The 17,074-nt window shown below is 54.3% G+C and overlaps 1 protein-coding gene across 1 annotated transcript in view; it reads right to left on the bottom strand.

The window, feature by feature from the left end:
- The window catches only part of AP2A2 (adaptor related protein complex 2 subunit alpha 2), an 81,381-nt gene extending 74,515 nt beyond the window's left edge, over nucleotides 1-6,866 (bottom strand). Inside the window, exon 1 of the mRNA XM_076001595.1 lies at nucleotides 6,621-6,866. Within this exon, the coding sequence (XP_075857710.1) occupies nucleotides 6,621-6,687 (67 nt within the window). The 5' untranslated portion in view covers nucleotides 6,688-6,866. The remainder of the gene's footprint in view (nucleotides 1-6,620) is intronic.
- Between the last annotated feature and the right edge of the window lie 10,208 nt (nucleotides 6,867-17,074).

Here is a 17,074-nt window from a genome sequence, read left to right on the forward strand (position 1 = left end):
CCCGGATGTCCTCCTAGTCCTACGCAGGCAGTCCTAAATGCAGGACACGCTCTGAGGACTCAGCTCCTCAGCGAAGCAGGGATGGCTTCTCTGAACCCCACAGCATCTCAACTTAACAGGTCCTGATCTCTTATCCGAAACCCGAGGCCAAATTTGTTCCAGAATTCAGCACTGCTCGGACACCGGGAAGCACGGTGTGTCCCACGTGCACATCACACCAGCCGGCCGTCACAGTGGGGCAGCGCCCTGTGAGCACACGAGTGGCAGGAGACTCGAGAACACCCACGCAGGAGGCAGGCCACACACGGCCTCCTGGCAGCGTGCGTCCAGCGTTTTTGCCAAACAGGTTTACTACAGACTTACAGAAAGACTTTTGGTTTTTAGAACCATATAATTCTCTTTTTTTGACATTTGAGCTAAGGGACAGTAGCCCCAGGCTCAAAGTGATACAAAGCAGACTCGAGGTTCAGAGGGGCTCACCAAGGGGCTCCCCGCCTTGCCTGCCCAGGAGCTGTGGCATGCGTTCGAACTGTCTGTTAGCATCAGTGCAAAATCTCCCCAGAATATCACTTTCTAGATCAGAATCCAGTCTTCCCCTCTGATCTGACCCTGTTTGATTTTTTCAAAAGCCAAGGAAATGCCATCTAATCCCACAAAGACGGCCTCTCCAATAACTCTTCTACAAAATCCTGACACAGACTGTTGCCAAAAGCAACAGAGTGAAAAATCATTGTAAGAGGAAAGAGAAGTAATGCTAAGTACCTGGCACAGATTATGCTTATGGCAGGGACCTTTCAACTTGTCATAAAAGCAGCAGTGACCCCACCCTTCAGAGGGAGACCACCCACATATTTCCTAGACCCAGCAACTACCACTTGGCAGAAAAATTCAACCTGCAGCAAAGACCTGCTTCCTCCTCTGGCCCAGCAGCCCAACCCTCCGCTAACCCTCCCACCACACTTCCTGAATTGGTTTCTAAGGAATATAAATTATGCATAAGAGTGCAAAAGAAGATATGCAAGAAGAGCATTCTTTTTCTAAAAGTCAGCATTTGCAAAATGTACAATCCAAACGACAAAATGAACTTCTAACTTTTAAGGTTCTTTAAAAAATTTAAAAGCAGACTAGCCGGGCGAGGTGGCTCACGCCTATAATCCTACCACTCTGGGAGGCCAAGGCGGAAGGATCGCTCAAGGTCAGGAGTTCGAGACCAGTCTGAGCAAGAGTGAGACTTCGTCTCTACTAAAAACAGAAAGAAATTAATTGGCAACTAAAAACATATAGAAAAAATTAGGTAGGCATGGTGGCGCACGCCTGTAGTCCCAGCTACTCGGGAAGCTGAGGCAGAAGGATTTCTTGAGCCCAGGAGTTTGAGGTTGCTGAGAGCTAGGCTGATGCCATGGCACTCACTCCAGCCTGGGCAAGAGAGTGAGACCCTGTCTCAAAAAAAAAAAACAAAAAAAAAAAAAACGCAGACTGACCAACTCTGATTCTGATCTTTATGCAGGAAAATCAAGTACAACTTTATGTCCAATTTTTACACTGAAGTTTAAGCAGAATTTAAATTTTTATGTTCAGTTTCTCCATGTCTAATGTATGATTCCATAACAAGGGATTTTATGAACAGATACTTTTTTTTTTATTTACTATAGAAGTAGATCCTGCAGAGATACTTTTTTTTAATTTAGTTATATACCGATAAAGTTAACAGAAATGGAAGAAACCAAGTTTTGTGCCAACCTCAGTGAGCAGAGCACTGACAATTATTCTATAGTTTAGCACCACACCTGCAGAGAAACTGCATTCCTGTCTTGAAAAACATGGAAATTCATCACTGCCAACTGGCCGACACCCGCATCCCTTCCTGGGAGTACCTGGCGAGGTTAAACAAAGGCCACTTATGCGGGATGGAAGTGTGTGTAACAGATGTAACTGCACAGCCCAGCACCACCTGTGGGAATAAGTGGCCGTTTCCTGCCCGAAGTCATGTTCCGGCAGCATGACTGGTCTCACAACAAGACCTGTCACCTCTCCTGATGACCCTGTAGGCAATTCTCAGAGCCTGGCGACATTTTCCACAGGGTTTTATGTTCCCAACGATACTCTGGGCATGTGGACAGCAACGCGTAAAGATGCGACAGTTATGTCAGACAGGACTCCTCTTTGAGCACGCATCACTTATGGAAAAGCACGCAAAAGTTCCAAAATAACTGAGCAAACAGCAAATAATACTTATTCCGTTTCCCCAATCTCAGCAGTTCTTTTGTTTTCTTGGAATCTTTTTCCTTCACTGTGACACCAATCAACACAATGGCCCGGACAGACCTCACTGGGATTGTACTGAGTGAAAACTCTCAAAAGTCACGCAGTATATACCATTCCACTGAAACAGCATCCCTGAGATCACAAAATTGTAGAGACAGAAAGCAGGTAGGTGGCTTCAGAAGGGAGCAGTAGTGTGGCCGTAAGGGGTAGCACCAAGGGGCCTTGTGATGACAGGACGTTCTACATCTTGACCAAGGTGGAGGCTACGGGTGCTAAAACCACATAGAACCCTCACTCTCTCTCTCACACACACACACATACATGTGGGCACATGCAAAACTAAGACATCTGAATACACCCGGGGAGTTGTACCAACGTCAGCTTCCTGATGTTGAAAGCGCCCTGCAGTTACGCCAGAGGTCCGCATTCGGAAAGGTGGGGAGGAGAATGCCAGGGACACCCCCCCTCCGCCCCCGTCCATTTCTTTGCAACTTCCTGTAAATCTGTAATTATTTCAAAATAATTATTTAAAAAACTGAGACTATATAAAAATAAAAAGGCTATAATTGTTTTTAACGACAATTAAAAAGAGAGAAACAGTTTAACAACTCCCATACACTAAACTCGTATTAGCCAAACTCAGAGGCACCTGGGTTGAAGTTAATCAGAGAGGTTCAAGTTAATTTCATGAGACACTAATTAGTTCACTACCCGAGCCACAAAAGACACAGCTCTGAGTGGCAGGGCATGACACGGGGCACCTTTCCAAATCTTGGAGCCTATTGGTTCTTGCCTAGGAGAAGCACCGTTGCCAGCCAGGCAGGAGTGTATGGACTAGCCTGGCTACAGACAGACGCAGAGCACGCTCAGCCGACTTCCACGTGCCTCTCACCCACTGCCCTCAGATTCTCAGCACAGGGTCGACGGGAAACTTAAGAAACTAGTCAGAAAAGTAAAACAGAGCTGCAAATTTAGAGTTGAAACAGACTTCAACAACACTTCAGCTCAAAATCTAACCCCTTCATCTCTTAGTTGGTTTCCAGCCACGGAGCTGGTGAGAGACGTAGCAGGGTCAAGTGCCGTGGCTGCCTGCTCAGTGTCCTCTCCACAAAGCCTGGCTGCTCCTGCCACTCGCCCTCACAATGGCAACACCGCAAGCACCCAAACCAGAGCCGGCCAGGGCAGGGGGAGCAGTGACTCCTCTCCCTGCAACACGGGAGTCCGGCTCAGACCAGCTCTGCCCCGGCCAGCTCTCCAATCCCATCTCCGGGCACCAGCCCACACTCTGTTCACACCATTAATTCCCTGCTGCTCCTCTAACTCCTTGGTCTTCTGCCTGATGTGCCCTTTGGACAAAACCACCCAAGAATCCCGTCCTGGGGGAGGTCTTCTCCAGCTCGCCCATCTATCCGCTCGCTGGGTACACGTCCCGGGTCAGATGCTGTGAGAGGAACGTGGCGTGATGAGCAAGACACGCTCCCACCTGGTGGAGCCTACAGTGCCGTGGGGGACACAGAGCCACAAACTGAAGACACTGCTGAGAAGAACAGCACTGTGGCTCATGAGGTAATGCGGCAGCAAGGCTGGAAAGGTGTTTCTGAGGAAGGGCCACATTAACAGAAACCTGACTCCCCCAAGAAAGACCAGGTGCTCTCTTCTTGTAATAGCTCCTCTATGGGAGCGACTGTCCTATTCATTGGTCTACACCAGTGGTTTTAAACCAGGGACAACTTTGCCCCTCAGAGGACATTTGTCAATGTCTGGAGACATTTTTGGTTGTCACAACTGAAGCATCTAGTGCTGCTGAACCCTACAAGGCACAGGACAGTCCCCACAACAAAAGGATAATCCAGCCCCAAATGTCAGCTGTGCCAAGGTGGAAAAAGTCTGGTCTACACAGAGAGTCAACAAGTAATTACAGAGTATAGTGGTTCCCCCTTTTCCACAGAGGATATGTTCCAAGACCCCCAGTGGGTGCCTGAAACCTCGGATAGTACCAAACCCTATACATACTATGGTATTCCCTACACATGCATACCTATGATAAAGTTTAGTTTATAAACTAGGCTTTATTTAAAAAAAAAAACTCTCAGTAAGAGATTAACAATAACTAGTAACAGAACAACTGTAACAACACATTGTGAGGTCGGGCGCAGCGGCTCACACTGTAATCCTAGCACTCTCGGAGGCTGAGGCGGGAGGATCACCTGAGCTCAGGCATTCGAGAGCAGCCTGAGCAAGATCGAGACTCTGTCTATACTAGAAACAGAAAAAACGAGCCGGACAAGGTGGCGCATGCCTGTAGTCTCAGCTACTCGGGAGGCTGAGGCAGGAGGATGGCTTGAGCCCAGGAGTTTGAGGTTGCTGTGAGCTAGGCTGACGCCATGGTACTCTTGCCTGGCGTAACCGAGTGAGACCCTGTCTCAAAAATAAAAAATTAAAAACTGGCCGGGCGCGGTGGCTCACGCTTGTAATCCTAGCACTCTGGGAGGCCGAGGCGGGCGGATTGCTCAAGGTCAGGAGTTCAAAACCAGCCTGAGCGAGACCCCGTCTCTACTATAAAATAGAAAGAAATTAATTGGCCAACTAATATATATATATAAAAAATTAGCCGGGCATGGTGGCTCATGCCTGTAGTCCCAGCAACTCGGGAGGCTGAGGCAGTAGGATTGCTTAAGCCCAGGAGTTTGAGGTTGCTGTGAGCTAGGCTGACGCCACGGCACTCACTCTAGCCTAGGCAAGAAAGCGAGACTCTGTCTCAAAAAAAAAAAAAAAAAAATTAAAAACTATAAATAAGTTTTGTGAATGTGGTCTCTCTCTCAGAATATTTTGTTGTACTATACTCACCTATTTTCAGCCCACAGTTGACCGTGGGTTACTGAAACCTAGAATAAGGGAGGTCTACTGTACTATGTGGCAGGCACTGTCTTGTCACATGCAGGACCTGGCACAGAACATACGTCCAATAAGTGGGTGACTGAGAAAATGGTTTTCAATCTCAATGTCCTGCCCCATACAATTTTATGCAAAAATGGAAGAACAGATGCCATATCTAATTTAAGGCTGCTAAGTAAGCCTTTGCCCAAGAGGTCCGTTAACAAGTAACATGCACACTTAGTTTTACAAAATGCATTGTGATTATGAATATTGTTGTCTTGCAAATTTCATTATGTAGCAAAGGAAGAGGAAAGGCGCTGATCTGGGTGTGTGTTTCTAGCCTTTTTTTTTTTTTTTTTTTTTGCAGAGTAAGGAAGGGACAGGAAGTCTTCTACCCTTCCACAGAGTCTGTGGCCGAACCAGACTGTCCTCCTGATCCTCCGCCTGGCTAAGGAGGTGAGAGTTTACAGGGAAGGTTCGGTACCATGGCACTGATCGGTATATGAGGTCACAAAAATTCCTCAAAACATACATTAAGACTAAGGTAACAAAATTCACCAAGTCAACCATTGGCTGGATAACAAGGAAAAAATAAACATGCCAGACAGGAAACTGACTTTTTTTCCCCCCTTAAATTAGATAAGAGGATCGTCTCTGCACACCAAAGCCAAAATAATCTGTGGCCTGTGCACCCACCCTGCATGTCCCTCTAACAGGCCAAGCGTCCGGCCCGTGGCCCGTTTCACTTCTGGCGTGGACTCCTGCCCCGGGGACACGCGTGTGGACGAACAGGTTGCGCCCGGAGCCGCGGGCCACGCAGTCCCGGGGCCACCCACACCGGCCTGCTCCCGTCCGGCCCCCTGGGGGAATGAGTCATTGTAATCGCAGCGGGTGAGATCTAATCAGGGCGCAATAAGCCACCTGCCCAGGTCAGAGACTATCCCCGGGGAAGACGCGGATTGCAACGCAAAGCCACGCTGCTTTGGAAAACGCGGGGTTAAACGCTCCGCTACTAGAAAGACCGAGATGACATCATGCTGGGGAGGGGCGTCTTGGCTGGAACCCCCTCGGCGGGGCCACAGCACCCCGCACCCGCTCGGGCCAGCGACCAGGGTGGGGCGCGGGGGAGGACGGCGCCCGCCCGCTCCCCGGGCCCCGCGCCCCGCCAGCGCCAGCGCCCTGGACCCCGCGCCCGCGCGACCCGCCAGCGCCCCAGGCCCCGCACCCCGCCCTAGACCCCGCGCTCCGCACCCCGCGCCCTACCCGAGACCCCGCGCCCCGCTAGCGCCCCAGCCCCCGCACCCTGCACCCTGCCCTAGACCCCTCACCCCGCCCTGGACCCTGCACGCCCGCGCCCCAAACCCCGCACCCCGCCCAGACCCCGCGCCCGCCCCGCCAGGCCGCCCCAGACCCGCACCTGCGGCCCCGCCCGCCAGGCCGCCCCCCGCCCGCAGGCCCGAGCGGCGCGGGCCACTCACAGTTGCGGATGTCCGAGATGAAGACCGCCAGGCCCCGCATCCCGTCCCCCTTGGACACGGCCGGCATCTCCGGGCGCCGGGAGCGGCCCGGCTGGCGGGCCCGGGCGGAGGAGCGCTGGGAGCCGGAGCCGGAGCCGCCGGAGCCTCCGAGGAGCCGCCGAGGAGCCGCGGCGCCGCCGCCTCAGCCGCCTCAGCCTCCTCAGCCTCCGAGCGCCGCTTTCTGCGCCGCCGCGCGCGCGCACGCACGACGCCCGCACCTGCGGGCGCGCGCACGCTCGCGCGCGGCGACGGACGGCGGCCGGGCCGCGGCGCGGGGTGCGAGCACGTCGAGGGCAGGGCCGGGGCGCCCCCTGGAGGTGGCGCGGGCGCGAGGGTCGGGCCGCGCCTGGGGCGCGCTGAAGCCGCAGGTTCGCGTCCCGCGGCCGCTCCCGGCCGGCAGAGCAGCCGGTGTCCCGCGTGGGAGGGGCGAGGGCCCAGGCGGGGACACGCGTACCGAGTGTGGCCGCCTCTCTTGCTACGACTGGCCCCGGCGGCCTCTGCAACGGACGGAGGACACTGCGGCCTCCCAGGCTTAGGGCTAGTGTGGACTTGGCTTCATGTTCTCCTGGTCTCTGATTTTCCACTGGGAAGCAACGGACTCCTACGCGGCCGGCGTCGCCTGGGGTCCACCCCAGGCCACCGAGCCAAACCGAGGACGCGCCGGGAGGAAGCTGGGACGACCTTTTGGCCGTTCCTGGCTCTGATGAGGAAATCCTCCCCCAGCCCAGGACCTGGCACTACCAGACCGCCCACCACCTCCCCGGGCCTTACTCGGCTGGCCCAAGGCTCTTGCAGCCTCTGAGCTGGGGCGAGGGGGCCACATGGCCCTGCCCAAGCCCATGGTCTGTGGAGGGAGCCCAGGCACCTGTCCACCTCCCTGGGGTGGGCAGAGCTAGCCCCTTCTTCTGCAAATGGGAGACCGAGGCCCGAAGAGAAAGGTCCGTCCTGCCCCTCCTGGTGACAGCAGCATGTGGCTGCAATGCCCCAGTGCCCAGCTCGGACGTTTTGCCATTGTTGCCATTGTTGCCACTGCCCCCCTCTGCTCCCCAGAGGGGTGCAGGCATAGGACCAGCCCTGTGGACCCACCAGGAGAGAGGACCTGGCTGGGCCTTGGCCAGGAACAGAGCCCGGGGAGTCCAGAGAGCAGATGGCCCTGCTGGGCTCTCCTTTGGGAAGCCAGATGGCTCTGAAGAGGAACCTCCTGCTCGTCCAGGCCCTGTACCCACCCAGGCTCACTTCCGCCGCCCCCGTTGAGAGGTTAGGCCTGGGTGGAGCCGGCCAGGAAGAGGAAGAGGCAGGATGCCCCCCACACTCCATGAACCAGGCTCCCCACTGAGGCTCTGGACCCCCCAAACAAACCCCTGGAGAAAACCCAGACCTGTGACAGGCCAGATCCTTGTAGGCAGCAAGTCCATCACCTTCAGAGACCGAGGCCAGGAGCCAGGCCAGCAGAGGGCTTCCCAGAGGAGGGGAGACTCCCAGGGCCCCCATGCCCACACCAGCAAGGTGACCCTCCCACTGCCACTCCTGGCAGAGGAAGTGGGCCAGGGGACATCTCTCCTTCAGCTTGTCCCTCCATCTGCGGCCTGCCCTCCCCTGACCCTGAGACACGAAGCGTCAATTTTGGACACAAGCATACTTCTGTGCTGTAAGAGGCCCCCTGGGCTGGGCTGGTGGACAGTCCAGAAATCTACAAGGACCATCCCAGGAGCACGGGCCCACCTGATCCACTTGGACAAGCAGGCCCTGCCAGCCTGGCAGCAGCCGCTACTCATAGAACAGGGCAGTGCAGGCAGGTGGGAGGCTCTGGGGGCTTCTCGCAGGAGGGGCTTGGAGCTGGGCAGGTCCTGCCTCCTCCCCCTCCACAGCTGTCCTCCTGTCCACACGAGTGCGTCCAGTGATCCCGGAGGTCCTGCCAGGCAGCCATACCAAGGACTCCCCCACCGCGTTTCTGCGCCTTCTCCTTGCCAGGTGCCAAGACCGTGCAGGACACTCGTTCCCGTCCCAGACTCAGGTCTGAGTCCACCTGGGCCTCCCCGTCCCAGACTCAGGTCTGAGTCCACCTGGGCCTCCCCGTCCCAGACTCAGGTCTGAGTCCACCTGGGCCTCGCCGACCACGGCCGCTCCTCTGCGAGGGAGAGGCCACTTTCGGGAGAGTGTAGTGCTTGGGAAGATTTTATTTCTTAAGTTGTTTGGCCAGTTGTCACATTTTAGCCACTCATGGTCATGGTTCTGTTCCCAAGGGCAGGGTGGAGCTGGCAGTCTCTTTCCTCAATCCGTGGCCACTGGGGAGGGGAGGGCTCCACAGACACAAGCCTGACACTTGCATCTTTTTTTTCTTTTTTTTTTTTTTTTTTTTGAGACAGAGTCTCACTCTGTTGCCCAGGCTAAAGTGAGTGCCATGGCGTCAGCCTAGCTCACAGCAACCTCAAACTCCTGGGCTCAAGCGATCCTCCTGCCTCAGCCTCCCTAGTAGCTGGGACTACAGGTGTGCACCACCATGCCTGGCTAATTCTTTCTATATATTTTTAGTTGGCCAATTAATTTATTTATTTTTTTAATGTTTTATTTACATTTATTTTATTTTTTATATTTTTTCCTTGTTTTGCTTAAGGCTACCGATGCAGATGGAGAATTAATTTATTTCTATTAATAGTAGAGACAGGGTCTCGCTCTTGCTCAGGCTGGTTTCGAACTCCTGACCTTGAGCAATCCTCCCGCCTCTGCCTCCCAGAATGCTAGGATTACAGGCATGAGCCACCGCGCCCGGCCCAACACTTGCATCTTGAAGGAAAAAGCAAAGTCCGGAGCCCAGAGCCTGCGGTGTGGCCGTGGTGTCCTGGTGCAGCAGGAACGTCCCGCAGTGACACGGCTCCTGCCCAGACCTGAGCCTGAGCCCTGTCAGGGTTACAAGTGACCAGTTTCCTTCCCATACTCTCTGCAGTGAGTTTCAGGCAATGACCCTTCCAGAAAGCTGGGGTTGGTGGCCTGGTCCCAGTGTGGTTGGACCTGTGTGTGTTCAGGGACAGGGATGCAGTGGCCCTCAGACCTGGCGGCTACCCCTGTGTTCATCTGATTCCCCTGTGGTCACCAGGTGTGACATCCTCAGGGAAGGCCAGGCTCTGGGGACTGAGTGTCCCCTGCCATGGATGGGGCGCAGGGTGTGAGGAATGCAAGAATCCTGTGGCAGGCCGGGCGCAGTGGCTCACGCCTGTCATCCCAGCACTCTGGGAGGCCAAGGCAGGAAGATGGCTCAAGGTCAGGAGTTCGAGACCAGCCTGAGCAAGAATGAGACCACCTCTACTAAAAATAGAAAGAAATTGGCCAACTAAAAATATATAGAAAAAAATTAGCCGGGCATGGTGGTGCATTCCTGTAGTCCCAGCACTCTGGGAGGCCGAGGCGGGTGGATTGCTCCAGGTCAGGAGTTCAAAACCAGCCTGAGCAAGAAGAATGAGACCCCGTCTCTACTATAAATAGAAAGAAATTAAATGGCCAACTAATATATAGAGAAAAAATTAGCCGGGCATGGTGGTGCATGTCTGTAGTCCCAGCTACTTGGGAGGCTGAAGCAGGAGGATCGCTTGAGCCCAGGAGTCTGAGGTTGCTGTGAGCTAGGCTGATGCCACGGCACTCACTCACTCTAGCCTGGGCAACAGAGCGAGATTCAAAAAAAAAAAGAAAAGAAAAAAAACCCTATGGCAGGGAGTTGCTGGGAATGCAGCTGGACTGCCTGAAGAAGGCACGTGGTGAGCTCAGACTCCTCACCACGCGTCACAGGGCAGGGTGTAGGCTGTTTGTGATGATGCAAATCTCGTTTCTCAGGGCTACAGAACAGGGAGCCCAAAGCCAGGCACAGCGGGATTCAGACGGCTGTGAAGTAGCCACAGCAGAGGGACGTGCAGCCTGTCCACGTGTCTTATGGGAAAGCTGGAGCACCGTGCGGGGCCAGAGAACAGGAACGGGCGTGTGGGGTAAGCCGGGGACCCCAACCCCACTTCCCAAGAGCCCCTGCCCTGCCCAGCCCTTGAGACCTGGGAGAGTCAGGCCCCAACACATCCACACGCACAAGAAGTCACCCCCGAGGGGGAAGGCTGAGCCCTGAGGACCACGGGAGGTCGATTGTACATCAGCAAAGCCCTGTGGAAAGCGCGCAGGACGGATTCCGAGAGAGCAGGGCTGCCGCCCTCTGGGTCAGCTGAGCCAGCTCAGGCGGCATGGTCCCTCTTGCTGCTGCTGGTGACTCCCAGGACGCTGGACTCAGGACAGCTGTTGTTAAAACACAGTTAAGGCCCGGCGCGGCGGCTCACGCCTGTAATCCTAGCACTCTGGGAGGCCAAGGTGGGCGGATTGCTCGAGCTCAGGAGTTCGAAACCAGCCTGAGCAAGAGCGAGACCCCATCTCTACTATAAATAGAAAGAAATTAATTGCCCAACTAATATATAGAGAAAAAATCAGCCGGGCATGGTGGCACATGCCTGTAGTCCCAGGTACTCGGGAGGCTGAGCAGGAGGATCACTTGAGCCCAGGAGTTTGAGGTTGCTGTGAGCTAGCCTGAGGCCACGGCACTCACTCTAGCCTGGGCAACAAAGTGAGACCCTGTCTCAAACAAACAAACAAACAAACAAACCAAAAACAAAACAAGCCATCTCCTCACACAAATTCGAGCTGCAGGTTGCCCGGTCACTTCTACTCTCAACCCATTGGCCTCAATGCCATCACATGGACAGATCTAGCTGCGTGGGGGGCTGGCAAACGACTGCTGCAGCTGGCAACCATGTGCCCCCTAAAACCCAGGCAGTTCTAACAGTAAAAGGAAGAACGAAAGAATGTAAACTTCAAAACAATCTGCTGCCTCTGCCACACCAAATATTATGTTTTTGAGACAGAGTCTCACTCTGTTGCCCGGGCTAGAGTGCCATGGCTTCAGCCTCACTCACAGCAACCTCAAACTCCTGGGCTCCAGCAATTCTCCTGCCTCACTCAGCCTCCCGCATAGCTGGGACTACAGGCATGCGCCACCATGCCCGGCTAATTTTTTCTATATATATTTTTAGTTGTCCAGCTAATTTCTTTCCATTTTTTTAGTAGAGACGGGGTCTTGCTCTTGCTCAGGCCAGCCTCAAATTCTTGAGCCCAAATGATCCACCCTCTTCAGCCTCCCAGAGTGCTTAGGATTACAGGCGTGAGCCACCACGCCCGGCCTGCCACACCAAATATGCAGAGAACTCCAGGACCCCCACACCAAATATGCAGAGAACTCCAGGACCTCTGAGTGCTGCCACCTGGCAGGGACAGCAGGCCACCTTTACAACATCTCTGCAGAGCTATATGCAAGCACTCGGCCTGGGTACAAGGTTGCCAGGCAGTTCACCACTCAGACGGGCTTCTGACGTGGCCTTGTTCCCAGGGACTTGGTCATTGTGTCATCCTGTAGTCGAGTGCTACCCCTTTACTGGGTACCCAGGAGCAGGAAGCAGCACCTTCCCTAGAGGCCTCAGGGAGACCTCTCCATGCTGGGGAGAGACGCTGGCTGGGCCCCGGCACCGAGCTCCTGATTTAGGGGGTGCGCATTCTCCCAGTCCACGCCGAATAAATACTGCACTTCCCAGCCTCGTTGGCGCTCAGGGTCGCCTGCTGACAACAGGAGGTTGTGCTGGTTTCTGGGTCTGCCGTGACAAAGTGCCACCGACTGGGTGGCTTAAACAACAAAGTTATTTTCTCACAGTTCTGGAGGCTAAAGTCCAGGATCAAGGTGCGGCAGGGCTGGTTCCTTGGCTTGTAGATGGCGTCTTCTGCCTGTGTCCTCACCTCCTCCTCTTACAAGGACACCAATCCTATGGGATTAGGGCCCACCCTACTGACCCCGTCTGAACTAACTACATCTGCCATGACCCTAACCCAGAATTGGGTACTGAGGTATTGGAGTTAAGACTTCAACATACGTGGTTTTTTTTTTTTCTTTTTAACTTTTTGTTTTTTGTTTTTTTTGAGACAGAGTCTCACTCTGTTGCCAGGTTAGAGTGCCGTGGTGTCAGCCTAACTCACAGCAACCTCAAACTCCCGGGCTCAAGTGATCCTCCTGCCTCAGCCTCCCGAGTAGCTGGGACTACAGGCATGTGCCACCATGCCTAGCTAATTTTTTCTATATATGTTTAGTTGTCCAGCTAATTTGTTTCTATTTCTTTTAGTAGAGACGGGGTCTTGCTCCTGCTCAGGCTGGTCTCGAACTCCTGAGCTCAAACGATCCACCTGCCCGACTTCCCAAAATGCTAGGATTACAGGTGAGAGCCACCGCACCCAGCCCAACGTATGTGTTTTTAGGAAACAAGATTCAGCCCATAACAGAGGTGGTGTGTGCACATTTGAGGAGAGGCTTTTGAGTCCCTGCCCCCTCTTCCACCCCCAACTGGAAATGGTTTTGATAGCCGGCGCCCTGTCCTGGACCAGGAGGATGCACCCCATGCTGTGCATGCCCACGCCAGCCCTGAAACAGCCCGGGTTTATGTGCTGGTGTTGGGGCTCTGTTATAATACCCAGCCGAACCTAGATCCGGATCAATACCTAACCCTTACTATACCTGGGGGTGTAAGATGAACCCCCAAAACAATATGAGGGGGTTGTCATTGAAGTTTCTGGGACTCCAAGGGCCCGAGGCATATCAGGGTATCCCCCTATCCTGGCCTATGTCATTGATGCCATCAATGCCACCCCACATCCACTCCCTTCAGTCTTTTTTTCTTTTTTTTTTTTGAGACAGAGTCTCACTCTGTTGCCCGGACTAGAGTGAGTGTCGTGGTATCAGCCTAGCTCACAGCAACCTTAATCTCCTGGGCTCAAGCGATCCTCCTGCCTCCACCTCTTGAGTAGCTGGGACTACACACATGCACCACCATGCCCCACTAGGTTTCTTTTTTTTTTTTTTTTGAGACAGAGTCTCACTTTGTTGCCCAGGCTAGAGTGAGAGCCATGGCGTCAGCCTAGCTCACAGCAACCTCAAACTCCTGGGCTCAAGCGATTCTGCTGCCTCAGCCTCCCGAGTAGCTGGGACTACAGGCATGCACCACCATGCCCGGCTAATTTTTTCTCTATATATATTAGTTGGCCAATTAATTTCTTTCTGTTTATAGTAGAGACAGGGTCTCACTCTTGCTCAGGCTGGTTTCGAACTCCTGACCTTGAGCAATCCGCCCACCTTGGCCTCCCAGAGAGCTAGGATTACAGGCGTGAGCCACTGCGCCCGGCCTGCCCGGCTAGTTTTTTTTCCACATATATGTTTAGTTGGCCAATTAATTTCTTTCTATTTTAGTAGAGACAGGGGTCTCACTGTTGCTGAGGCTGGTCTCAAACTCCTGACCTTGAGCTATCCTCCCGCCTCGGCCTCCCAGAGTGCTAGGATTGCAGGCATGAGCCACCGCCCGGCCCCATTCCCTCAAGTCTTGAAGGGGTTTAACCCGTTTATCATCAGGAAATGTCCACCCCTCTCCTCCCGAATGCTCAAAGCCACAGGAGCAGTTCAGCTGGGGGCACCAGCCAGGGGAGGGGGCTACAGACATCCTGTCCTATTCACCCCCAGGCAGGGACCCAGGACCTCTGGGCTTGGCAGTACCCCTGTGGGCAGACCAGCCCTGCTGACAGCTGCCCATCACTGGTGGGCTCCACATCAGCCATCGTCCACCTGCCCCTCGTCCAGCCCAGGCTCCTCCTCTACGGGCCCAACCAGGGGGAGCCGATGCCATACACGTCAATTTTAAGATTGGCCTGAGCAGAAGAGCTTTAGGTAAGAAAGTGTCTGGCAGGCCGTTCCACACCACAGCACAAGTGTCCCGCAGCTGCCAGAACAGATGACCACGAACCGGAGGCTTCCAAACAGCGGAGGTTTATTCTCATGGCTCTGAGGCCACAAGTCTACACTCTGGAGGCTCTGAGGGAGGCTCCTGGGGGCTGCTGGCATCCTTGGAGTGTGGACTTGGAGCCATGTGACCCCAACCTCTGCTGCCATCCTCACGTGGCCTTCTTATGAAGACCCCAGCCCCCAGTCGTGGGATTTAGGGCCCACCCTGTATCCAGGATGATCCCATCCCAAGCCAGCTCTGCAGACCCCAGGAGGAGGTGGGGAGGAAGGACAGAAACCCAGAGGGAGCTGCCTTTGCAGAGCTTTTTTTTTTTAGCCTGTCAAATTTAGCAGTGGGGGGTTGAATTTTTTTTTTTTTTTTTTTTTTTGAGACAAAGTCTCACTCTCTTGCCCGGGCTAGAGTGCCCTGGCATCAGCCTAGCTCACAGCAACCTCAAACTCCTGGGCTCTAGTGATCCTTCTGCCTCAGCCTCCCAAGTAGCTGGGACTATAGGCACGAGCCACCATGCCCGGCTAATTTTTTCTATATATTTTTAGTTGGCCAATTTATTTCTTTTTTCTTTTTTTTTTTTTTTGAGACAGAGTCTCGCTTTGTCGCCCAGGCTAGAGTGAGTGCCGTGGCGTCAGCCTAGCTCACAGCAACCTCAAACTCCTGGGCTCAAGCAATCCTGCTGCCTCAGCCTCCCAAGTAGCTGGGACTACAGGCATGTGCCACCATGCCCAGCTAATTTTTTCTATATATTAGTTGGACAATTAATTTCTTTCTATTTATAGTAGAGACAGGGTCTCACTCTTGCTCAGGCTGCTTTCGAACTCCGGACCTTGAGCAATCCGCCCGCCTCGGCCTCCCAGAGTGCTAGGATTACAGGCGTGAGCCACCGCGCCCGGCCTATTTCTATTTTTAGTAGAGACCGGGTCTTGCTCTTGCTCAGACTGGTCTTGAACTCCTGACCTTGAGCGATCCGCCGGCCTGGGCCTCCTGGAATTCTAGGATGACAGGTGTGAGCCACTGCACCCGGCCCCATTCCAAGATCCTTAACTTGATTACCTCTGCAGAGACCCTATGTCCAGATTAGGTGACATTCATGGGTACTGGGGGTCAGGACTGAGACAGTCTTTTTGGGGGTCCTCCATTCTACCTGCTGTAACCACAGAGAAGTGCTCCCTCTTGGGCCCTATCAATGCCACACCCACGGCCCCTGCCCTTTGTTTTTGAGTATTTAAGTTGGTTGTGGGACACTGAGAAGCAGGGGACCCATGGATGACGCCCTTTGCAAAGGACAAACGCACCAACTAGGGCCACCCACCATCACAGACACCCACATCTGGGCTCGGCGCCTGCCCAACAGCTGACCAGACACCTACTCAAACCCGTCGAGCTGGCCACAGCCAGCCTGGCCAGCAGGGCCCACATGTGGGACACGGACAGAGACTCCGCTGTGCTCGCTCTAGCGCTGTGTCTGGAAGCTTCCGCTGCACATGAGCATGCTGCTTCCCCTGCTTCTCACCCTGGATTTGCTTATCCCAGCACCCAGAGAGGATGTCTCTGTCTGTGAGTGGGGGAGTGCGTGGCAGCAGGGGGTCCTGGTGTGTGTCCCTCTTCCTGAGCTTCCGGCCTCTAAAGTGGAATGTTTCAAGGCCCAGGAGTGACAGGACACAGTCAGCAATAGTGGCCTTTGTCCTGCCATCTGGGTGACCCAGGCCAAGGCCTCCCGTTTAAAACAGGATGGAGTCACAGGGCTGCTGCTGTCGGGAAAGGCTGTGCCCATGCTGACTCGGCAAATGGGGGGCAGCCCAGGGCCACTGTGAGGCCGGGGACCCCACCTTCACCCCACCCAGGAGCACCGGCCAGCCTGGAGAAGACACTTCCCCAGGCCTCCCAGCCCCCAGGCACCGCTAACAACTCGGTGTAAGTGCTTTTGGGATGTGCTTTTGGGATGTCGGCCGCATGCTGGGGTCCCCGAGGTAACTCAGGGATGCCCTCAAGGCTGTCCCCACAGGGTGTGGCCTGTGGGTGTCCCCAGAGCAGGAACAGGGGTGCAGTTGGCAGCAGAAAGGCTCATCTCTGTAGGGCCCCAGACTTTGGGGGCTGCCCCACCCTTCTCCATGCCCAAGTGCCAAGTGCAGACAGGCAGGGACAGCAGGAGGTCAGTCCCAAGCTCACGGCTCAGAGCCTGGACCTCGACCAGGGCACCCCACACCCTGCCCTGGTAGGGGGAACTGGGAATGGGGGCTGGGAGCTGGCTTAGTGCCTGGGCAAGGAGGTTTTACTTAGGTTTACATTAAATTTCAATAATTAGGATTCGATTTATTGAAGTTATAAATTCAAATTCCAATTTCTTTATTTTCTTTTATCTTTTGTAGAGATGGCGGGGGTCTCACTATGTTGCCCAGGCTGGTCTAGAACTCCTGAATTCAAGTGATCCTCCCTCCTCAGCCTCCCAGAGTGCTGGGGTCACAGGCATGACCACCGTGCCTGGCCTGTGTTCAGGTTTCCCTTAATACAGAAGTGCTAATGCTTTGGTTCTGATTCTCTCTCTCTCTTTTTTTTGAGACAGTC

Source organism: Microcebus murinus, chromosome 4 (assembly GCF_040939455.1).
Source record: "Microcebus murinus isolate Inina chromosome 4, M.murinus_Inina_mat1.0, whole genome shotgun sequence".
Lineage (NCBI taxonomy): Eukaryota > Metazoa > Chordata > Mammalia > Primates > Cheirogaleidae > Microcebus > Microcebus murinus.